Raw genomic sequence first — 24,640 nt, 5'->3', positions numbered from 1 at the left:
CCTCTCTCTATTTTTTTATGTAAAAGTGGAACAAGATGCGGGAGCAGTTCGTGTATCTCCGGATGACGTCATTGACCGCGACGTTTGAATAACGCTACGATGTTGTGTCCGTCTCAGAGGAGAGACTGTCCTCATTACCGCAAATGTATGAAAAAATAAAAGCTTTCATAGGGAAAGTGAAATTGTAGGAGTCGCAAGTTTCAGTGGGTAACTTTTACCACTTTATTAATCTAAAATTGTTACCTAATTTGAATCAAGACCAGTGTAACAAATATAGTAAAGTACTGAAGGACTTTTGAAACGAATTTGAGACCCGATTAAGATTGTTTGTGAATTTCTAAGATGTTTTGGTTACTTTTAATTATTGAAAACATCACGAACTATATTATTTAACTATTATTGTAATTAATATATTAATATTGACGTATCATGAAAATACGTACTTTAACAACCAACAAGTTTAATTGTAATTTTATTATTATTTAATTGAATTTTATTTCATTAAATATAGTGTAAACTTAAAAAAAAGAGATGCCAAAAACCATTTACTAGAAATGAAGTATTGTTGATGTTTAGTCAACTGTCCGAAGACAGGTCTGAATCTCACAAGTGATACCAACAAGGCACCACTTAAGGACAGCTAGGCCAGGAGATAATGGGGTAAGGTGGCCAGTTCCTTGTGCTTAAATAATTATGAAACATGTACAGTTCTTCATGCTTCAGATGTCTTATTTTTACTCATTGATATATCATTAGAAAATAAATTTATTATTATTATTATTATTATTATTATTATTATTATTATTATTATTATTATTATTATTATTGCAAACTACTTAAGACATTTTATTCCTTCCGAAAATAACCGTCTATTGTGCCAGTACAACTCAAAAGTGCAGCTTTGTGGTATTTCTCCCGCGACAGTTAAACTTAGCTCACTCATGCGTGTGACATGAATCAACGATCGGCTATCTTCGGGTATTGCCCTTATCTCTTCTGCTGACTACGCTATCTACATTTGCTCTCTGTAACAACTTTCATGCGTTGGCCTTGAGACGCCTGCCCTACGGGTTCGTGCCCGCACTTCGGGAACCACTGCGTTAATTGACACATACTTCCTGGTTCGGCTTCTGTACGAGCCGTGTTGGACTCACCGCAGCTCGAGCTGGCTGCTGGTGCGCCGCGTGGACGTGTAGTTGGCCCGCGCGGAGTGCAGCCAGGCATTGGACACGCGCAGCAGCGCCGCCGTGCCCAGGTCCGTGGTTCGCAGCTCCTCCAGCAGCACGGGCACCAGCACCCTCTGCGCGTTCAGGTGCACGCCGTTTATCGCGATCAGGTGCGCGTTGTTCACAGCTGCACAACAACACAGCGCCACAAGGATTAAGTTCTTCCTTTCAGAACGACGACACAATTTTATTATCCCGAAGCTCACACTCAGCTGAAGACGATGAAATCTTTTGGCTGTCTCTTTCTCTTCGCTACGTATGGGGCAGTGACTTGGGAACTGATCATCACGTACAAAAATGCAAACTACTCTTGCCGCCACTACTCTACTCCATATTTTGTTTGCCTTGTCTTTCTCTTATTCCCCGTGAATTCCCTTTATTTGCCATGCTTTTCCCGTGTTGCCCTTGTATTCCCCTTGGTCTCCCCTTTTACTTATTGTATTACCCTTGTTATTTTTTATTTCCCTTGTTCTCCTTGTATTTCCCTTGTTCTCATTCTATTTCTCTTGTTCTTCTTGTTTTCCCCGTGTTGTCTTTGTATTCACCTTGCTCCCCCTTTGTTCACTTTATATCTCCTTTGTTCTCATTGTATTACCCTCGTTCTCTTGTCTTCCCCTGGTGTCCTTGTAAAAACCTTTGTTTTTCCCTTGTTCACTTTGTATTCCCCTTCTTCTGATTGTATTACCCTTGTTATCCTTGTCTTCCTCTGGTGTCCTTGTGTTCACCTTGTTCTCCCCTTGTTCACTTTGTATCTCCCTTGTTCTCCTTGTCTTCCCCACCTTCTGTCCCCCTTCGTTCTCCTTGTCTCATTTATTTCTCATCATGGATCATAGTTTTGAGTTACAGAATAAATAACTCGTCAAATTTCAGTGGCAAACAGAAGGTAACAGTTGTCACAGATAACTTGGGCATTCGATTAAGCAGGATCGCGATGTGTTGTGTAGCTATTCATACAGTATAATCTACAGAGTGATTTATATAGAACTGACACATTTCTTTCATTAATTGTTTCAAAACGAATTGTGCTAGCGACAACTTATTATACCTAAAATGTAGAGGAATTTTGAGAGATTATTTACCTCTATAGCAAATGTTGAAAATGTCCTCCATCCTGCATAAGGCACAACTCAACACGTCGTTCCATGTTACTGGCCACTCGTTGGAGGACTCTGTTGTTAGCTTGAATCTCCTGTGTGATGTTGTGCTTCAGATCGTCCAATGTCTGGGGACGTGTGGCGTAAACCCTGTCTTTTAAGTAAACCCATAGAAAGAAGTCTGGCGTTGTCAAATCCAGAGATCTCGGTGGCCACAGGTTCCTGGAAATTATTCGGTCGTCACATAACCGGATAAATGGAACCATGATTCATCTGTGAACCATGTAACGGACAATGTGGCAGGATTTTTCACAATGAACGTCTGAAACCAACGACAATAATTCAATCTTTTATCCTTATCTGGTTCCTGTAGCTGATGAACAACCGTAACCCTATATGGCTTTAGGCTCTCTGACACATTGAGTAGGTGTACCCTGTCTCCTGCGACAAATGTCTTAATGATTTTTTGGGTGACTGCTCCAGTCGTGCTCTTACGTCAACAACAACCGTGGGAAGCCTAGATGATCGATGCTTGCCCTTTTCACTCACCAGAGATCCAGTTGTTTCCAATTTGTTTACCAGTCCCAGTATTGTGTTTCTTTTGGGAGGATTGCGAACACCAAATTCTCTCTGGTATGCCCTTTGAGTAGCTGTGGCCACCGATATCTCCGGATTTGACAACGCCGGACTTCTTTCTATGGGATTACTTAAAAGACAGGGTTTACGCCACACGTCCCCAGACATTGGACGATCTGAAGCACATCACATAGGAGATTCAAGCTAACAACAGAGTCCTCCAACGAGTGGCCAGTAACATGGAACGACGTGTTGAGTTGTGCCTTATGCAGGATGGAGGGCATTTTCAAAATTTTCTATAGAGGTAAATAATCTCCCAAAATTCCTCTACATTTTAGGTATAATAAGTTGTCGCTAGCACAATTCGTTTTGAAACAATTAATGAAAGAAATGTGTCAGTTCTATATAAATCACTCTGTATATGAAGTCATGCGGTAGCTGAATGTTAGACCTTTAGCCTGTCAACATCTTTTATCAGTTCCTCTACATCCCCACTCCCAGCTTCCCCTGTGATGGTCCCCTCCGGCCATTGCCGGTGAGGTGAATCCCACACGTATAGAAATCATTCTTCCAATGACAATAATATTTTTCATATAGAGACACGCGCATTTGATGACATCGGGATTAAAATTGCAGTGAACAGACTATGCACGTTGTCGAGTGCGGGCAACAACAGCTCAAGTCGTTATCCAGATTGTAGACTTTTATCCTACTACTATCACCTTGAAGGAAGTCATTGAAGGAGGACTGGTTGGCGTGGTGCACCATGACCACCTTGTTCTGCTCCTTGACGATCAGCTCCACATGCAATGGCTCAACTGTTTTGCTCGGCAACTGCAGTTGCTTCAGCAAGTCCAGCAACTGTGACACCGTGAGGCTCGTGGGGTTGGTCCTCATCAGCTGCTGCTTCACCACATCGCCGAGTCCAACCAGCTTCACGTAAACCTGCCATACAACACGGAAAATGATATCAAACTGTTGTCAGCGGATAAAACTCTCAACGGGTATAGGTAGTGTTAGAAGCATACGTGCAAATAATGTTGATATTTGTTTAGTAAAAATGTATGTAAATCAACGCTCTATTTACTTTCAACCTTGCTCTAATAGTTTTTGTGCGAGATCGTGCGTATTTGCTTGGTTTCCGCACAAAACCAATCCGCGGAAAGTCTAAAATTCCACATTCAGTATTCCCAACCTAACACACATAACAATTTCCCTCTTCTTACCGCTTAAGTGACATATTGATTTTACTGTTTTAGGCTTTTAACATACTATTTTTAGAGACGTTCAATATAGTAATAATTATAAATTGTAAACTTACCACTGCAATTTCACCTAAATTGCACTGTTAATTATTGTTTTTAAATATTTGCAAAAATTAAGTAAACTCTACAACTCCACTAAAGTTACTGCATTCGTGATGCATGTAACATTAAGGAAGCCGTTTGTTTTAAGTTCGCATCTATAGACTGGGGGGAAAAAAAAGACAGACGTATATCACGGCCTGCTGGAGTATAGTAAACACAGAAAACATTCTAAAGCAACAATGTTGAAGATAGATATTTTTGTTTTGCAACTTTGCCGTCATTGAACAGAAACCAAGATGGAGATTTCATTGCAACTAATTAGAAATTCCTCTTTCAGGTATGTAATAAACGATCTTCGCACAAAATAATGTACGATACACGAGCGGTATGTTTTCTTTCAATTCTCGGAAATACGTTTCGCTTTTTCAGGCTTTTCCTCGAATATGAAAACTTCAACATACCGCTCTTGTAACGCATATTACTATTAAAAACGTTGACGAGCAGAACGCTGCTGGCCATCTTGATGCTGGCTGCAACGTTGCCAACGCGCAAGAACGACTGTAGAAGCATGGGATTTGAGATTGGGAACCGTGCAAAGAATATTGTTAGTGAAGGAAAGAGGGTTTGTTTGGTGTCATGCTTACAGTAATCAACGGCTAAGGTCATTATTGTCTTTTGATAATTTAAATTCTCTCCTGCGCTATTTGTATTGCAATATGATATGGCAATGTTGTACGCTGCCTTGCTCTCTCTATCTGTCTCTCTAGACGCAAACGCTAGCAGACTACCGCCTTCCGAATTGCCGTAGACTCTAGAAAAATACAAATTCCTGTAAAATCGCAAACTCCAGAGGAGAAAATGTTTTGACTTCCGCACAGAAAATAAAAGTAAGTTTTCGGAAATAATAATACGAATTGCAATTGCGTAGCTACTATATTCAGAGAGGGGAATTTTCTTTCCCCGGTTGGGAATGAATATAGGAATGCAGAAGTTAGAAAAAAATCCAGAAGTGGTAAATTCCCAGACTCCCCCCCCTCTTTCAATGTAAACACTGGCGTTAATTAAGCGAGGTGTACAACAGAAAATGCCTCTGAGCTTGCAGTGCGAGGAGAGAAACCAAAACTTTAGGGACATGTCAAAAGAAGTAACGGCTCTCTTAACCGAGAGCCCTCGTTAAAACTGCGTCACAATAAACCGAGAACGGAAACGACAACGAGAACAGACGGAAATATTATTAAAATAAATGCATTTAAATGTGAGCATTCACAATAGTTAATTGTGAATGCTTACATTTAAATACATTTATTTTAACATTATTTCCGTTCTCGTTGTCGTTTCCGTTCGCGGTTTATTGTGAACGAGCCTTTAGCCTCACTTACGCTGTCTTGGTTGTAGCTGCTGTCCATAGCATGGCTGCCAACGTCCAAGTAAAACACGGCCGGGAGTCCAGTTCGCGGGTTGGCCACCATGAACAGGTGCGCCAGGGAGCCGAACGCGTGGTCTACGTCTGTGTAGTCCAGGATGTAGTTGCCCGTGGCCCAGTGCCGCACCTGTGGCTCTGGGTAGTGCCGCACCACCATCTTGGCCACTTCTCCCCTGTGAATAGCAACATAAACGCAGGAGAATCACATTTCACTTTATTAAAAGGATCCGAGTTGGCATATAACATTGCGAGAGAGAAGATAGGGCAAGCATCACACATAATTATTCAAGGCCACAATGCAAGAGCTCAGTTATTGGCTTGCCTTTACGAGGGATGGAGCCGGATATGTGGCCTGGGTGGCATTCGTGATAGAACCAGGGGCGGCATTAGGGGTAGTGCCCTCGTGCCATGGCACTGTCTAAATAAAATATAATTAAATCTTATTTTTAATTTACATTCAAAGAGCTATAAGATCACAAATATTATAAAAAAAATATGGATTTATCATGGAATGAATCCAGGAGAACATCGATTTGAACTACCACGCCGCGCCGTGTTAAGGTAAGCGTTCACTACATCGTATCGCACTCCTCGTACGAATCGCACGCAACGGATATTTTAAGTGCAGTGCGTTCACTGTAAGGGCTTCATCTCATCGCCTCATCGGATTCCCCTATCAGCTGTTTAAAACATGATGTCGTACGATATTGACATTACTGAAAGCAGAGGAGTTGAGGTTAGGTCTATTAATTACGTCTGTTAGCGAATAAGAATTTGTAATTGCTTCATGCGTCTTAATTGAAGAGGAAGAAACGAAAGAAATATTGGTTACATAATATATTTGCAAGAAACGACTTGATTACTGTAATGGGAACGCCCCAAATTATATAATTCTTCGCAATTTTCTACACGCGAAATAAGTTTTCCGTCTGCCATTTTGGCGCGACACTGAACATGGCACACCATAATAGTAACAGTTGACCAATTAAAATTGATTTATTAAAGAAGGCCATTATCGCACGCTTCGGAAAAGTTGCCCATCCGAGAAACGTAGACGGATTTGCCGAGAGGCGATGCGTGCGATACGATGTAGTGAACGCGGTTACATAACAATTACAGCAAAGACTGTCTTTTTCCGATCCGTGCGATTCGTCCGATGAGTGCGATACGATGTAGTGAACGCGGTTACATAGCAATTACAGCAAAGACTGTCTTTTTCCGATCCGTGCGATTCGTCCGATGAGTGCGATACGATGTAGTGAACGCGGTTACATAACAATTACAGCAAAGACTGTCTTTTTCCGATCCGTGCGATTCGTCCGATGCGTACGATACGATGTAGTGAACGCGGTTACATAACAATTACAGCAAAGATAGTCTTTTTCCGATCCGTTCGATTCGTCCGATGAGTGCGATACGATGTAGTGAACGCGGTTACATAGCAATTACAGCAAAGACTGTCTTTTTCCGATCCGTGCGATTCGTCCGATGCGTACGATACGATGTAGTGAACGCGGTTACATAACAATTACAGCAAAGATAGTCTTTTTCCGATCCGTGCGATTCGTCCGATGCGTACGATACGATGTAGTGAACGCGGTTACATAACAATTACAGCAAAGATAGTCTTTTTCCGATCCGTTCGATTCGTCCGATGAGTGCGATACGATGTAGTGAACGCGGTTACATAACAATTACAGCAAAGATAGTCTTTTTCCGATCCGTTCGATTCGTCCGATGAGTGCGATACGATGTAGTGAACGCGGTTACATAACATTTACAGCAAAGATAGTCTTTTTCCGATCCGTTCGATTCGTCCGATGAGTGCGATACGATGTAGTGAACGCGATTACATAACAATTACAGCAAAGATAGTCTTTTTCCGATCCGTTCGATTCGTCCGATGAGTGCGATACGATGTAGTGAACGCGGTTACATAACAATTACAGCAAAGATTGTCTTTTTCCGATCCGTTCGATTCGTCCGATGAGTGCGATACGATGTAGTGAACGCGGTTACATAACAATTACAGCAAAGATAGTCTTTTTCCGATCCGTTCGATTCGTCCGATGAGTGCGATACGATGTAGTGAACGCGGTTACATAACAATTACAGCAAAGATAGTCTTTTTCCGATCCGTGCGATTCGTCCGATGCGTACGATACGATGTAGTGAACGCGGTTACATAACAATTACAGCAAAGACTGTCTTTTTCCGATCCGTGCGATTCGTCCGATGAATGCGATACGATGTAGTGAACGCGGTTACATAGCAATTACAGCAAAGACTGTCTTTTTCCGATCCGTGCGATTCGTCCGATGAGTGCGATACGATGTAGTGAACGCGGTTACATAACAATTACAGCAAAGACTGTCTTTTTCCGATCCGTGCGATTCGTCCGATGAGTGCGATACGACGTAGTGAACGTGGTTACATAACAATTACAGCAAAGATTGTCTTTTTCCGATCCGTTCGATTCGTCCGATGAGTGCGATACGATGTAGTGAACGCGGTTACATAACAATTACAGCAAAGATAGTCTTTTTCCGATCCGTTCGATTCGTCCGATGAGTGCGATACGATGTAGTGAACGCGGTTACATAACAATTACAGCAAAGATAGTCTTTTTCCGATCCGTGCGATTCGTCCGATGAGTGCGATACGATGTAGTGAACGCGGTTACATAACAATTACAGCAAAGATAGTCTTTTTCCGATCCGTTCGATTCGTCCGATGAGTGCGATACGATGTAGTGAACGCGGTTACATAACAATTACAGCAAAGATAGTCTTTTTCCGATCCGTGCGATTCGTCCGATGCGTACGATACGATGTAGTGAACGCGGTTACATAACAATTACAGCAAAGACTGTCTTTTTCCGATCCGTGCGATTCGTCCGATGAATGCGATACGATGTAGTGAACGCGGTTACATAGCAATTACAGCAAAGACTGTCTTTTTCCGATCCGTGCGATTCGTCCGATGAGTGCGATACGATGTAGTGAACGCGGTTACATAACAATTACAGCAAAGACTGTCTTTTTCCGATCCGTGCGATTCGTCCGATGAGTGCGATACGACGTAGTGAACGTGGTTACATAACAATTACAGCAAAGATTGTCTTTTTCCGATCCGTTCGATTCGTCCGATGAGTGCGATACGATGTAGTGAACGCGGTTACATAACAATTACAGCAAAGATAGTCTTTTTCCGATCCGTTCGATTCGTCCGATGAGTGCGATACGATGTAGTGAACGCGGTTACATAACAATTACAGCAAAGATAGTCTTTTTCCGATCCGTGCGATTCGTCCGATGCGTACGATACGATGTAGTGAACGCGGTTACATAACAATTACAGCAAAGATAGTCTTTTTCCGATCCGTTCGATTCGTCCGATGAGTGCGATACGATGTAGTGAACGCGGTTACATAACAATTACAGCAAAGATAGTCTTTTTCCGATCCGTTCGATTCGTCCGATGAGTGCGATACGATGTAGTGAACGCGGTTACATAACAATTACAGCAAAGATTGTCTTTTTCCGATCCGTGCGATTCGTCCGATGAGTGCGATACGATGTAGTGAACGCGGTTACATAACAATTACAGCAAAGATAGTCTTTTTCCGATCCGTTCGATTCGTCCGATACGATGTAGTGAACGCGGTTACATAACAATTACAGCAAAGATTGTCTTTTTCCGATCCGTTCGATTCGTCCGATGAGTGCGATACGATGTAGTGAACGCGGTTACATAACAATTACAGCAAAGATTGTCTTTTTCCGATCCGTGCGATTCGTCCGATGAGTGCGATACGATGTAGTGAACGCTTACCTTAACAATACCGTTCCATATACTTGTCATTCAAGCCATTGCCAACTACCTCTTTATAGACATGCGCAGAAGTGTTTTGTAATACATTCGATGGAGCTTCACGGTGGTGCAAAGGGTAAGGGGAAAGGTCTTATCCGTGCCATTCAGTTGACAACTCGAATCGATGTGGCAGCACTAAATAACGAATATTTGTTCCATGCCAGGGCTGACTTTCTTCCCGGCAAATACGTTATAGAAAAGAGCCCGAGCGTAGGGAAAACAGTGCGGTATCTGGCGTCATATAATTATGCATGTAATTGTGCTATGTTGATGAGAAACAATAAATTATGAATAAAATGAATACTCCATTATGAAATACACTTTCTTCATTATATGAAGATAAACAGAAAACAGGGTGCGAATAGGGACTGTAATTATGTAGACAATTTAAAATTGATAGTAGAATTATGTAGATAATATTAAGTAGGTACTGGAATTAATTATACAATTTTAAATGGATATTATAATTGAAGACTGGCCTTAGAAAAAGTTGTATGTACCAAAGAGAAAACCTCCAAAAATAGGGCTTCATGTGTAACTAGTAATGTAATATCATACATTTTGCACATCTATAGGAGAAGCTAGGTTCCAAATAAAAGTACAATGAGACTTAACATCCTTTTTCTTTTTGGAATGAGCCAGGGACGTAGACTCTACTTTAGGAATACTAATTTCCAAGGATATTGGCACTTACAGACTTTTTTTATGTCTAATATTCAATTATGTAAACAATTTTGAATGGGCACTATAATTATTTAGACAATTTTAAATTGATACTAGGATTGTGTAGATAATTTTAAATGGATATTGGAATTAATTAGACAATTTTAAATGGATATTATAATTATGTAAACAATTTTGAATGGGCACTATAATTATGTAGACAAATTTTAAATGGATAGTAATTATATAGACAATAGTAAACGGGCCATAGAATCACGTGGCCAATTTTAAAAGAATCATGGACCTACAGAAAATATTTAATTGATTGTAAACTTAAGTAATTATATTTGGTTTCTATAATTGTGTAGACAATTTTAATAGGTAGGGGAATTACGTAGACAATAATTTTAGATGCATTCTTGAATTATATACACATTTTTAATAGTAATGAAACAATTGTCTTTAGAGACAATTAATATTAGGTACCCTCCACAAAACTGGCTTCATTTATACACCGACGGATCCTTGATCTCCAGAGAACAAGGTGCCGGTGCAGGTGTTACTTGCTGTCTCTTCTCACTTTATAGATCTCTTGGGTATGGAACAACAAGTTTTGATGGAGAAATCGTTGCAATAAGTGAAAGTCTCAAGAATCTTCTATACCACATTAATAAATTTAAGAATGCAGTTATATTGTGAGACTCCAAAGCAGCTATTCTATCAATCGTCTCTAAACACACACTTTCATCTCAAACAGCAGAAATAACTAAAATGCTCTCTCAATTAATATCACTCAATAAAAGAATTGTATTCCAATGGATACCATCCCATTGTGGAATCCTGGGAAACGAGAATGCGGATGCTTTAGCAAAGAAGGGCAGCACTGCTACTTACAGACCTGTTACTAAATCTACGTATTACTCTGTGAAAAGATTTATTAAATCTACATACTTAGACTTCAACAAACAAAATTTAATAACACAATCTCAAGGGAAAAAATGGAACTCTCTGCATAAAAATCCACAGTTAATTCCTGATTTACCACGAAAATCGTCTGTAGCTGCATTTAGATTGGCAACAGGCCATGATTGTTTGGCCAAACACCTGCATAGAATTGGAATATATCAGTCCCCTAACTGCCCATTGTGCAACTCAAACCAAGAAATGGATTCGGAACACCTCAAAATCTGTGCTTCAGTGGTTGGCCATGATAATATCTTTGAAAAATATTGGAGTGCAAGAGGTCAAGTGCTGTGTCAAGAACAGGGTTAGTGACGTAATTAGTGATAGCGAGATGATATTTGACATAAAGAGTCTAAGGTTTCGCCATAGAATTACCTGGCAATTGCCTTACAGTTGGCAAAACGGTTCATAAAATTTTGCACATATTTTTAATGGTTCCTACAGCTTCATGGACAATTAAAAAAAAACGAGTATCCTGTAAAGAAATGCAAATGGTCCTCAGAATTAAGGAGACATATTATAGCATTCAGCTACTGAGTTGTACACTCACATGTGCTCGTAGCATGGATACTTGGTGTTGGCTAGTGACTGCAGCGTCGTGTACCAGAAGTGCTGCAGGTGAGGATCGGGGTCGTTCGCCATCACATACATGATGTTGTAGAAGCGCGTGAGCGTGGGCTGCGATACCACCAGCATCGTCAGGGCTGCCACACGCATCTCCAGCTCCTCACTGCGATTCACCAGAATGGGCATGTACAGGCGGTACATCTGCAACAATGCCATCACGCTTCTGCTGAGAATCTGTTTACGAAGCTATTTTCTTCTGGGAAATATAGGGACCATTAACGAGAAGCAAAATAATCGACAGCTTTACTATGCTGAATATCTTTACGTATAACTGCGTGTAAGATCACCTGTCGACAGGTGCATGACTCTACTATGCTCCATATTTGGAACATCCATCACACATCATAATATGCAAAAATGGTCAGCGGAAGTAATGGTTCGATTAGCGTTTTTAGTATTCGATATTCGATAAGCATTAAATGCTGCCAAATTAAAAAAAAATAAATAAAAGTAAATTTGAACAGTTTGTTACTACTGATGTGATTTTAGTCAGTTTGTATTATATTTTTGGTCCAGGGAAAATAAATTTTACTACTACTGCCGTTATTTCCATTTTGAAGTACAAGTCAACAATATAAAACTGACTGTTAATTTAGAAGTTGGCAATATAGTTTATGTTGATTATAACAACAATACATATCGATAGTAACATTCATATCATTCAACCAATAAGGAGATTAGTCCCTTTAATGCATCTGTTCCCAAGCCTAAAGTGGGTATTACACTATCAAAGTCCTTTGACAAAGAGTATGATAAAATATTTTATCAAAGATCTGTAATAAAAGATAAATTTTTTGAGTATATGACACTATATAAAATATTTTATCAAAGATAACCTAAATTTAAAGAACAAGAATCATCATCCTTCATTTGTAGGGTAAATTAGGGTCTGTTGTACAGTCGGGCATGTTGGACACTTTGTACTTTAACGTGTTACCTCGCCACTTGTGGGCACCACATTCTGCTAGAAGTCCATAACGGAAGTAGTCACGAGTGGGGTTACTTCTGTCATTGCAGAATGTGGTGCCCACAAGTGGCGAGGTAACACGTTAAAGTATAAAGTGTCCAACATGCTCGACTGTCCAACAGATCCTAATTTACCCTATTTAAATAAAATTTTTTCTATCACAGGTATGCAGAAATAAACTATGCATATTTAGCTACAATAGGGTTCCCAGATGTCCCGTAAAATACGGGATCGTCCCGTTTTTCGCTAATGCGTCCCGTTGTCCCGAGAAAAGTCTTCGGGACAGCTTTCCGTCCCGTATTTTAAAATTCTAAACTGAGAAAAAACAGAAAAGTTAGAATGTCTATTCTATATTACAAATTACAAACATCATACTTCATCATTACAGGTGACTGTAGATGGCTATAAAGAAACAATATTATTGTGAGTTATTAATTTCTCAAGGTGAGTGATGGCAACACCAAACGTTTAGATGAAGTCTGGGTGGATCTTTTTAAAAGTACTGAAGGAGAACTCTCAAATTTGAAGAGGGTAGTGGAGTTCATCATGTGTATCCCTGGAACAAATGCGTGTGTCGAGAGATTATTTTCTCGCATGAACGCTCTATGGACTGATGAGACAAATAAATTGTCTATAAAAATAATAAAACCAAAGCTTGTTGTAAAATCATTCTTCAGTGAGGATTGTGTTGCTTTTCATGACATGATTCTTCAAAATAAACAATTGTTAAGTGAAATTAATTCTTCAGAGAAATATTGCAAGGCCAAGACGGATTGATTTATAAGAATATTCTGCAAATCAAGATTTCAGGTATAACTCCCTGTAAAGTTGATTTGAATAATTTCGAGGGAAAAATTGTTCCGGAGCCGGGTAGAGTATCAAATCAACTTTACAGGGAGTTATACCTGTAATCTTGATTTGCATAATACACGTCATTGTTCGTTAACAGAAAACCACTATTTAAGTCACACGGAGTTAGTGTGCACTCGAAGTTGGTTGCTTGACGGTTGTCAGCCCGCTTTGAGGTCTGTGGATATAGAGGGAAAAATTGGATCGGTGTCGGTTAGAGTTCCCGGGTAGCTCAGTGGTAGAGCGTTGGTACGTCAAACCAAAGGTCCCGGGTTCGATACCCGGCTCCGGAACAATTTTTCCCTCGAAATTATTCAAATCAACTTTACAGGGAGTTATACCTGAAATCTTGATTTGCATAATACACGTTACTGTTCGTTAACAGAAAACTACAATTTAAGTCACACGGAGTTAGTGTGCACTCGAAGTTGGTTGCTTGACGGTTGTCAGCCCACTTTGAGGTCTGTGGATGTAGAGGGAAAAATTGGATCGGTGTCGGTTAGAGTTCCTGGGTAGCTCAGTGGTAGAGCGTTGGTACGTTAAACCAAAGGTCCCGGGTTCCATACCCGGCTCCGGAACAATTTTTCCCTCGAAATTATTCAAATCAACTTTACAGGGAGTTATACCTGAAATCTTGATTTGCATAATACACGTCACTGTTCGTTAACAGAAAACCACAATTTAAGTCACACGGAGTTAGTGTGCACTCGAAGTTGGTTGCTTGACGGTTGTCAGCCCACTTTGAGGTCTGTGGATGTAGAAGGAAAAATTGGATCGGTGTCGGTTAGAGTTCCCGGGTAGCTCAGTGGTAGAGCGTTGGTACGTTAAACCAAAGGTCCCGGGTTCGATACCCGGCTCCGGAACAATTTTTCCCTCGAAATTATTCATATAAGAATATTGTCACGCGAGTAGAGTATTTTGTAGCTATACTTGTAATAACTTAGTAAAAGCAATATGAAGGCAACTTATATAAAGGAGCTTAAACTTGATGTAAATAAGCTCCCTAATAATTTTGTTTACTATTTGTTTAGTTACCCTTAGTTAGTCAGTAAAATGTGTGTAGTAAACTCTACCAGTAGATTTAGTGGCATGTAAAAGAACTCCGGCGGGACAAAAATTCCGGCACACCGGCGACGCTGATATAACCTCTGCAGTTGCAAGCGTCGTTAAATAAACCATAATTTTTTTCTTTGTCAAAGAACTTTGATAGTGTAATGCCAGCCACGTTTTGTCTTACACCCTATCCACAGTGACGTCACACATGTGCCAAGAACTTCCGTCGCCGGTGTGGTTGGTGCGAGAAAAGAAACAAAGAGAATACAAAGATAACGGGAAGATAAGGAGAACACGAGGAAGGGAAGGAGAACACAAGGAATGTTTCATTTAGATCAAAGGCAAGAGCATTGACTTTCCACGCTTGAAACCCGAGCTCAAATCACGGCGAGTCCAGAAGCCGCCCAGAAAAGAAGAGGGGATACACTTGGAAACGAAGTCAGTCAGTCAGTCACCTGGTCTGGCTGGAGCCTGGCGTGGTTCATGGTGGCCCACACGGCCAGGAAGCGGAGGTGGTGCGAGTACTTGCTGTCCTCGCCCCGGATGATGGGCTCCAGGTACTGCACCACGCGATCCAGGTCGAAGTTGCTGAGTGCCTCCAGGTACAGCATCTGGTGCCCATAGTCCTCGCTGTCTGAAAACAAAGGAGCCATGTTCAAATATAGTAGAATATAGAATAATTCATGTATTGGATGGAGATCCAGCATCTTTGTGACCCCATGTCGTTATAAGTCGCAACGCTGTTATTCCCAGCGTGACTCCTCCTCTTTGCTTACGTCTTAGGAAGTGAAAGCTCTATAAAGTCTAGGTAGGTAGTATCGTTCGCCATTTTTGTTCTTTCGTTACCGAACTACAGACGAGGAATCTATTTGCCACACCGTTAAACATTATCATGTCGTAGCTCCTATGATAATAAATCAAACGCACTGTAATTCAGCAAATAATTGAGCGGCAAATAACGTCCTCGTGTGCTTTCTGCGAACGCCAACGAAAGAGCCAAAATGGCGGACGATTATATTAAGTATTTATCGAGCCTAAGGAATTGCATAACGTCATCATCAGCGAATCACAAGACGCACGCGTTTAAATGTAGTTGAGCTGCAACGTGATTGGCTGCCGGAAATAACAGCGACGGGACTATAGATTCTCATCGTTTTTGTGTTTGCTTTCAGATAAGAAAATGGCCAAATGTGAACCTAGGTGAATCTCATTACAAATATGAAATTCCTTAACATTAATTTTTTTCAACGTCTTTAACATCGACGTCGTCGTTGTCGTCGTCAAGGATTAGACCTCGATAGCCTGTTCCGAGTCCAGAAGTTGAGAATGCCATCTCCTCATTGGTCTTCCTATGTTCATCCTCCCTGAACTTCCATATTTATAAACTGGTTTTGTTATTCTACAGAGTGATACATTTGGGTATGGATAAAATAAAAACACCGTACAACATTTACTATTGAACTTTATTTGTTGAAACTTTGTGCATACAACACTGAAAGATGGGAGATTCCTCAGAGCTCAACATGACCCCCATTGCGCACCCTGCACAACTCATAACGGTGATGCAATTCAGCCCATGTCCGTTGTAACATTAGAGGAGTGATTTGTTGAAAAGCTTGAGTAATTTTTACTCTTAGATCATCAATGTTCCTGGGTTTCTGTGAATAGACAATGTCTTTAACAGAACCCTACACGAAGAAGTCAGGAGGGGTTAGATCTGGGGAGTTTGGGGGACCAAGCCAAGAGATAGCTGCTTCTCGTACTGGGTTTCGCCTGCGACATCCTGATGTTTTTTTAACACAGAACCTATTTCTACAAATGTTCGATACCACAACATCATGGAATCATCTTTAGGTACATTACGCACACCATACTCAATTCGAAATTCCCTTTGGGCTCTTTTAAGACTCAAATTTAGCATACCAAAGAACACATTGTGCCCCCTGTTGATTTGTGGTAGCCATTTTAATCATCTATGATTTTCATTTGTCCTTTCAGATTATGCATTATTGATTGTCATATATGGAAACGCCCATATTTTAATCATAGTTTTTAACACAGAACCTGTTTCTACATATGCTCCATACCACAACATTATGGAATCGTATTTAGGTACATTACGTACACCATACTCACGTCGAAATTCCCTTTGAACTCTTTTAACACTCTCAAATTTAGCATACCAAAAAACAATTATTGTGCCCGCTGTTGATTTGTAGTAGCCATTTTAATCATCTACGATTTTCATTTGTCCTTTCAGATTGTCCATTGTTGATTGTCATATTTGGAAACGCCCACCTTTTAATCATAATAAAACCAGCAAGAAATTTTTCTTACTATCATAATAGCTTTATAATAATAAATTAATATTATCCATACCCAAACGGATCAGACTGTATATTCTGGGATTCGCAAAACATGATGCTTTCACTTTCTCTGTAGTGTGTTATAAGTTTTGTTCATTCATTCATTCATTCAAAGTTTTCTGCCCAAGAGCAGGTCCTTCACTACAAACCCATCATTCTCCAATCTTTCCTATTTTCCGCCTTCCTGTTAGTCTCCGAATACGATCCATATATCTTTAAATTTTTTATCATCTGATACCTTTTTTTTTGTCCGAACTTTTCTCTCTTCACTTCTTATACTATTGTTCTTTATATTTCGTGTAAGGAAAAAACTCAAAGCAACCCTCTGTTAATGGAACCACTACTCACTGCCACGCGAAGCACTTACCTGCGAACAGATCCAGGTACTTCCCCACGTATTTGTCCTGGGTCTCAGGCGCGCAGTGCGAGCTGCAGACCTTGTGCACCAGCGTAGCAAAACTCAACACGGCCGTCTGGTACACGTCTGAGTCTTCTGGCAAAGTGAGCAGGACCTGAACATAGTTGGAGGAAATTCAGTGGGCAGATTTGGCAGGAACAGAAACACTTTTTTTTTTTAGTGTATATAGAGAAATGCCTGTTCTTATTCGGTTGAGAAGCTTTTATCATCCAGTCTGCTGTCAAAAAATCTGAAAGTTAGAATTTATAAAACAGTTATATTACCGGTTGTTCTTTATGGTTGTGAAACTTGGACTCTCACTTTGAGAGAGGAACATAGGTTAAGGGTGTTTGAGAATAAGGTGCTTAGGAAAATATTTGGGGCTAAGAGGGATGAAGTCACAGGAGAATGGAGAAAGTTACACAACGCAGAACTGCACGCATTGTATTCTTCACCTGACATAATTAGGAACTTTAAATCCAGACGTTTGAGATGGGCAGGGCATGTAGCACGTATGGGCGAATCCAGAAATGCATATAGAGTGTTAGTTGGGAAGCCAGAGGGAAAAAGACCTTTGGTGAGGTCGAGATGTAGATGGGAGGATAATATTAAAATGGATTTGAGGGAGGGGGAATATGATGCTAGGGACCGGATTAATCCTCTTAGGGTAGGCTTATGTGAGGGTGGCAATGAACCTCCGGGTTCCTTTATAATTGGTGCTGGTAATGTGTTATGTATCTATCCAATTTAACCAAGAACATACTAAAACTACTCGCAATCGTTTTCTGTACATGTTTGGTACCTGCTTAATATGTTCTTTATCGCTCACTTAGGGTCGATTTCTAAAACACGGACGAAATCGTGGTTCCAAACCTCGACTTTTGAACCGCGATCGAGATTTGAATCCTTATGCGATTTCTAAAACGAAGTCGAGACGCGGCTTGAGAAGAAACCGAGATTCTAGGGTTTTATATATGGCAACGCAGCTTAGAATCGATTTTTATTCTTGTAAACAGTCGATATTGGAAAGGAATGAACATCGGGATTAATATTTATATTGAATTGCACAAAGTCACATTCTATTGTTCTCACCTAAGATATTGTTATATTTACAAATTTACAGATTATATGTGCGTTTAAAATACTAGTATTACTTAGTATTTAATAGGGAGCGGATTTTTGGGTACCGTACCAGAATGATATTGTCCAAATAATAAGAATAAATTGAGCGTTTATATTGTAGCTTATCATTTGTTCATAACTACTACCAACATTAACTACCTGAAAACCCGGTTCTAAGGAATTAATAACCTAAATATTAATTGGATTAAAATTTCAATTGAAACTAAAATGTAGTATGATTCTATTTTCACATATACTAGACTAGTAAAAAGGTAAAGGTATCCCCGTAACATGCCATGAAGGCACTTGGGGGGCATGGAGGTAGAGCCCCATGCTTTCCATGACCTCGGCACTAGAATGAGGTGGTGTGGTCGGCACCACGCTCTGACCGCCTTTTACCCCCGGGAAAGACCCGGTACTCAATTTTATAGAAGGCTGAGTGAACCTTGGGGCCGTTCTGAAAGTTTGGCAACGAGAAAAAATCCTGTCACCACCTGGGATCGAACCCCGGACCTTCCAGTCCGTAGCCAGCTGCTCTACCAACTGAGCTACTACGTGAAAACTCCCAGTAGCATAAAACTTAAAAATAACAATACAAAATCACGTTTGCTTTATATTTTTATAGGCCCACATCAATTTCGAGTATTAAATAAAATGTCCAAAATTACTGTAAAAACTAAGAATTAAGTTATATAGTCTTATGGGTATAAATTTATAATTAATATAAAATATTATATCTTACTTCCCTCAAAGCAACAAGAAGGTGTAAAAAACTTGTCAACTTGGCGCCTCTTGCATTTCGTTGCAGATTATTATTTAGCGTTCTTGCTCAATTTTGTGTTGATTCCTTCGAAAATCGAAATTATCGTCGTTATATAGTTACAAAGGATTATCTGTCACTCATCACTCTAATCTGGTGATTTAATAACGTAGAGACAAATTTTCCTTTGATAATCATCCAGCTGATCTACTATCTCCATCTTGTATACATTAAGCCATGGTTTTAAACCTACCCCAGCCGTGGTCTCTGCTTCAGACCATGGTTTCGAGCCATGGCTCAGAAAAATGGAAAAGAACTCGTTTTATAATTCCAAAACGGAGTTTAAAGCCATGGCCGGGGTCTAGACCTTGTTTTAGAAATCGTCCCTTAAGTTACAATCGAGAAATAGAGACTATGCTTGATATTGTCTGTAGTGAGTGCTTTGTCCTATACACTTTATCTTTCAAAGAACCACGAAAATAAAAATCACAGGGAGTCAGGTCGGGGGATAGAACGGGCCACAGATTAACATTAATGACTCTGTCATATTCTGTTTTTATAAGGTAGCGGTGTTAACAGATGTTGGGAGATATTATGGATTGACAGTAATTAGGCATCATTGTCAAAATTTGTGCCTTCATATTCAGTTATTTTTCTGTCGAGTATGTACGAAAAGACTCGTGGCTAATTCAGACAAATTCCACAACACAGGTAGGTGCACCGAAACTTCAGGACAGTCTACAGTACGCGACATGCACGCTCTAGACGTGATATTATGCTGTGGTATGAGCGATTTATGGAAACTGGTATATCGTAGGAAAGGCGTCACGCCCAGACAGATCAAAGTGAAGCTCACGTTGAAACAGTTTGGGAACCTTCGCAACAAAGTCCCACAAAGTCGATTCGTCGTACATCACTAGATTGTAAATTCCATAATCAATCATCCAAAAATTCCTTCGGAAGAGTCTTAAACTCTATCCATACAAACTTCAAATTCTGCAGACATTAAAGACAGAGGACAAGAAAGAAGGGATTAATTTTGCCGTCGATATTTTGAATAGAGTAGACCAAGACACCAATTTATTGCGAAGAGTGCTGTTTTCTGATGAAGTGACGTTTCTTAATCCCCGCGGACGCCAGATTTAACTCCGCTAGATGTTTTTATTCGGGATTAATTAAAGGGCTAGATCTAAAGAACACCCGTAAGGAATCTACAAATCTTACTTGAAATAATTAGAGATGCCATACCAATGTGTTGTGTCAGTGAAGTGTGTTGTGTCAGTGAAACGTGTTCCTGTCAGTGAAGCTTTATAGTTTATAGTGGCAGTGCATAGTATTTGAACAGTGAAATGTTTTTGAAGTGTTAGTGAAATCAGGATAGAATCAGTGAAATGTGTCGTAGTTCCAGTGCAGTGAGTGAGTTGACAGCGAAATGAGTGTAGTGCTGAAAGGTACTTGTGCAGATGTGAACATATCATACTCGTGGGTTTTAGTTCGAACTTAGGTGTAAGATACAAATTAGATTTATTTTAAATGTTATTTTAAGTGATCGTGCTTCATTTAATTTAGGATATTCCCTATTATTATTATTATTATTATTATTATTATTATTATTATTATTATTATTATTATTATTATAAATTATTGTTAGTATTAATTGTTTGTATTAATTATTGGTATTATTATTAAGTGTATTTTTAATTAACAAGTTTATTATTGTCATTATTGAGTGTAATTAGTTACCACTGCCACCGGGTATATACCCATTGCAGTGTAAATAAATACATACATACATACATACATACATACATACATACATACATACATACATACATACATACATACAATCACGCTAGATATCTTAGGCTTAAAAAAATCTTGGACCGAAATTGATTGATACATCATGACAGCAAAATAAGGCACACATGTGCAAACTGTGTGTGTAACTAAACTCCTAACATGTATTATTCTTATAAAGCAAACAGAATTAAAATGTGTTTATGGTTTCAAAGTTATTGCTGTGTATTTTGTTAAATACATTAAACTAATCCAGAAAGATTCTGAGTGGTACCTCCAGATCGGACAGCAGCTGCTCGGAGGGGTGATGCACGGTGAACGGGAATGCGGACAGCAGCTGGTCGGCCGTGTCGTTCTTGAGGGCTCCGCCCATCACCAGGTCCCGCACCAGCAGCTTGGAGTCGTGCGACCCCACCAATGGCAGTATCTCCAGAAACAGGTTCCTGTCGTACATAGCAAGAAGCTGGTCAGGTGTGAAGCCCCTCACAGTATGTTATAGTGCTGGTATATGGCTAGAATCTCAGTCTTGAACGGCGTGAAGGAGAGTATGGGATTGATAGAAGGGGGAAAAAATCAACCCTAGATAATCAGATCTATTGGTGCCTTCTTCGAATACGAAGGTGCAGGACTGCCTGCAGCTGATCAAGAAGCGTTTGTGGACTTACCTGAGAGTCTCGTGGCGATAGCTGGTGCCCACCGCCAGGTCGGAGTAGAGCTGGCGCAGGCTGGTCCTGTTCAGCAGGGACAGGAAGAACAGCACGTGGGCCACGCGCTCCTCGTGCAGCTTGTCCAGGTTCGTCTCCAGATCGTGGCGCTCCAGGTTGTCTCCTAGCTCTCCCAGTATCTCGTTCACCTGGAGCAAGAATCACGTAGAAGTGGCTGAGCGTATAAAAAGATAGGAACAAAGAAGAAACAAAGGATGCAAAAATAAATTAATGACTTGAGAAAGAAAGAAATAAGGAAAAAGCGGAAAGGAAAAAAGAAATGACGAATTAATAAAGAAAAAGAGGAAAAGGAAAAAAGAAGAAAAGATAGAAAGAAAAAAAGAGAGAAAGAAAGGAAAAACGAAGGAAAAGTAAAAAGAAAGAAGAAAAGAAAAAATAAGAAAATAAAGGAAAATAGAAATAAAGAAAAAAAGAAAAGGAAAGAAGAAAGAAGGAAAGAAAGAAAATAGAAAGAAGGAAAAATAGAAAGAAAGAAAGAAAGAAAGAAAGAAGGAAAGAAATAAAAATAGAAAGAAAGAAGGAAGGAAAAAAATAAAGAAAGAAAATAGAAAGAAGAAAAGAAAAGAAGGGAAGAAAGAAAATAAAAATAAAGAAAGAAAAGAAGGAAAGAAGAAATAGAAAGAAAGAAGGAAAGAAAGGAAAATAGAAAGAAATAAAGAAGACAACAAAAGGAGAAAGAAAGAAAAATAAAAATAAATAAAGAAAAGAAGGAAAGAAAAAATAGAAACAAAGAAAGGAAAATAGAAATAAATAAAGAAGACAACAAAAGAAGAAGGAAAGAAAAATAAAAAGAAAGAAAGAAAAGAAGGAAAGAAAAAATAGAAAGAAAGAAAGAAAGAAAGAAAGAAAGAAAGAAAAACAGAAAGAAATATAGAAGACAACAAAAGGAGAAGAAAAGAAAAATATAGAAAGAAAGAAAAGAAGGAAAGGAAAAATAGAAAGAAAGAAAGAAAGAAAGAAAGAAAGAAAGGAGGAAAGAAAGGAAAAGAGAAAGAAATAAAGAAGACAACTAAAGGAGGAGGAAAGAAAAATATAGAAAGAAAGAAAAGAAGGAAAGGAAAAATAGAAAGAAAGAAGGAAAGAAAGGAAAATAGAAAGAAATAAGGAAGACAAGAAAAGAAGAAGGAAAGAAAAATAAAGAAAGAAAGAAAAGGAAAGAAAAATAGAAAGACAGAAAGAAAGGAAAATAGAAAGAAAGAAAGAAAGAAAGAAAGAAAGGAAGGAAAACAGAAAGAAATAAAGAAAACAAAAGGAGAAGGAAAGAAAAATATAGAAAGAAAGAAAAGAAGGAAAGGAAAAATAGAAAGAAAGAAAGAAAGAAAGAAAGAAAGAAAGAAAGAAAGAAAGAAAGGAGGAAAGAAAGGAAAACAGAAAGAAATAAAGAAGACAACAAAAGGAGAAGGAAAGAAAAATATAGAAAGAAAGAAAAGAAGGAAAGGAAAAATATAAAGAAAGAAAGAAAGAAAGAAAGGAAAATAGAAAGAAATAAGGAAGACAAGAAAAGAAGAAGGAAAGAAAAATAAAAATAAAGAAAGAAAGAAAAGAAGGAAAGAAAAAATAGAAAGAAAGAAAGAAAGAAAGGAAAGAAGAAAGGAAAGAAAGAAAGAAGAAAAGAAAGAAAGAAAGAAAGAAAGAAAGAAAGAAAGAAAGAAAGAAAGAAAGGAAGGAAGGAAGGAAGGAAGAAAAATAGAAATAAAGAGAGAAGAAAAGGAAAGAAGAAAAAATAATGATCTGCATCTGGAGAACTGAACGTACCGCATCGAGCAGGTCCCCTTGGCTGGGAGGGCTGCGTCCCTGCGTCACATCTTCGTCAGGCAGTCGGTACAACAACCCCGCTCGCACCCCGCCGCCCTTAACAGCGATCTGTGCTTTGATGTCTCCTTGCTCCTGCAGAGTCAGCTGCACTCTGAAGCCATAAAGAAATGCTACCAGGAATTGTGGTGGCGAAGGCAGTTTTAATATTTCAACGCAATGGCTAAGGCCACGATAATTAAGGGAAGATATTGCTATAGACACATTTAAGCCCTAAAGTTTCACCTTTAGGAATTTTTAATTGATGGCATAATGTTTGAAGACATGTTAATTAGTATGAAAATACATTGTTATAGATATATTTATGCCCTAAATTTTCATCTGAAGAAGTTTTCAATTTTAAAAATCTGGCTTTCAGGTATAGCTCCCTGTGAAGCTGACTTGAATAATTTCAAAGGAAAAATTGTTCCGGGATCGGGTATCGAACCAGAGACCTTTGCTGAGAGCGCCAACGCTCTACCGACTGAGCTACCCAGGAACTGTATCAGATCCCGGGTCAATTATTCCCCCTATATCCACATACCTCAAGTGGGTTGACAGAACGACAGAGACCCAGCATTGAGTGCACACAAAGCTCTGTGTGACTGGTAGAGTTCCTGGGTAGCTCAGTCGGTAGAGCATTAACGCGCTCAGCCAAAGGTGCCGGGTTTGATACCCGACCCCGGAACAATTCTTCCCTTTAAATTATTCAATTTTTTAATTGATGACATAATTATATGGGTAATTAATTTGTACAAAAAAATTAAATACCAGTTCTGTTATAATTTCACAATGTCTAAGGACACGCTAATTATGAAAATATATTGTTACAGATATCCTTACACACTTAATTTTCACTTGAAGAATTTTTTCAGTTGATGGCATAGTCTTGCACACAAAAATGAAATATCAACCTTGCCATAATCTCACAGGACTTGTTATTTATGAATATATATTGTCATAGATATTTTTAAATTCTAAAGTTTCGTCTGAAAAGTTTTCCGTTAATGGCATAATTCTGTAGATAACTAATTTGTACATAAAATTGAAATATCAGTTTT

General features: G+C 39.2%; 1 protein-coding gene and 1 non-coding gene across 3 annotated transcripts in view; one reads left to right on the top strand and one right to left on the bottom strand.

Annotated features, from left to right (window-relative positions):
- Window positions 1-24,640, bottom strand: part of cv-d (crossveinless d) — a 73,624-nt gene that overhangs the window by 28,074 nt on the left and 20,910 nt on the right. For both annotated transcript variants that reach the window (XM_069824623.1, XM_069824622.1), the window contains exons 6-14: window positions 23,544-23,694; window positions 21,729-21,916; window positions 21,338-21,506; window positions 17,355-17,499; window positions 15,077-15,255; window positions 11,676-11,893; window positions 5,583-5,799; window positions 3,619-3,841; window positions 1,155-1,353 (exon numbers count right to left, since the gene is read on the bottom strand). In XM_069824623.1, the coding sequence (XP_069680724.1) occupies window positions 1,155-1,353; window positions 3,619-3,841; window positions 5,583-5,799; window positions 11,676-11,893; window positions 15,077-15,255; window positions 17,355-17,499; window positions 21,338-21,506; window positions 21,729-21,916; window positions 23,544-23,694 (1,689 nt within the window). The remainder of the gene's footprint in view (window positions 1-1,154; window positions 1,354-3,618; window positions 3,842-5,582; window positions 5,800-11,675; window positions 11,894-15,076; window positions 15,256-17,354; window positions 17,500-21,337; window positions 21,507-21,728; window positions 21,917-23,543; window positions 23,695-24,640) is intronic.
- On the top strand, window positions 13,790-13,861 carry TRNAD-GUC (transfer RNA aspartic acid (anticodon GUC)). Its single transcript has one exon. It is a non-coding gene; the product is annotated as a tRNA-Asp (tRNA).

The sequence above is a fragment of the Periplaneta americana genome, chromosome 4 (genome assembly GCF_040183065.1).
Source record: "Periplaneta americana isolate PAMFEO1 chromosome 4, P.americana_PAMFEO1_priV1, whole genome shotgun sequence".
In the NCBI taxonomy this organism is placed as follows: domain Eukaryota; kingdom Metazoa; phylum Arthropoda; class Insecta; order Blattodea; family Blattidae; genus Periplaneta; species Periplaneta americana.
The sequence above is the reverse complement of the archived record's forward strand: the minus strand, read 5'-3'. Positions and strand labels throughout refer to the sequence as shown.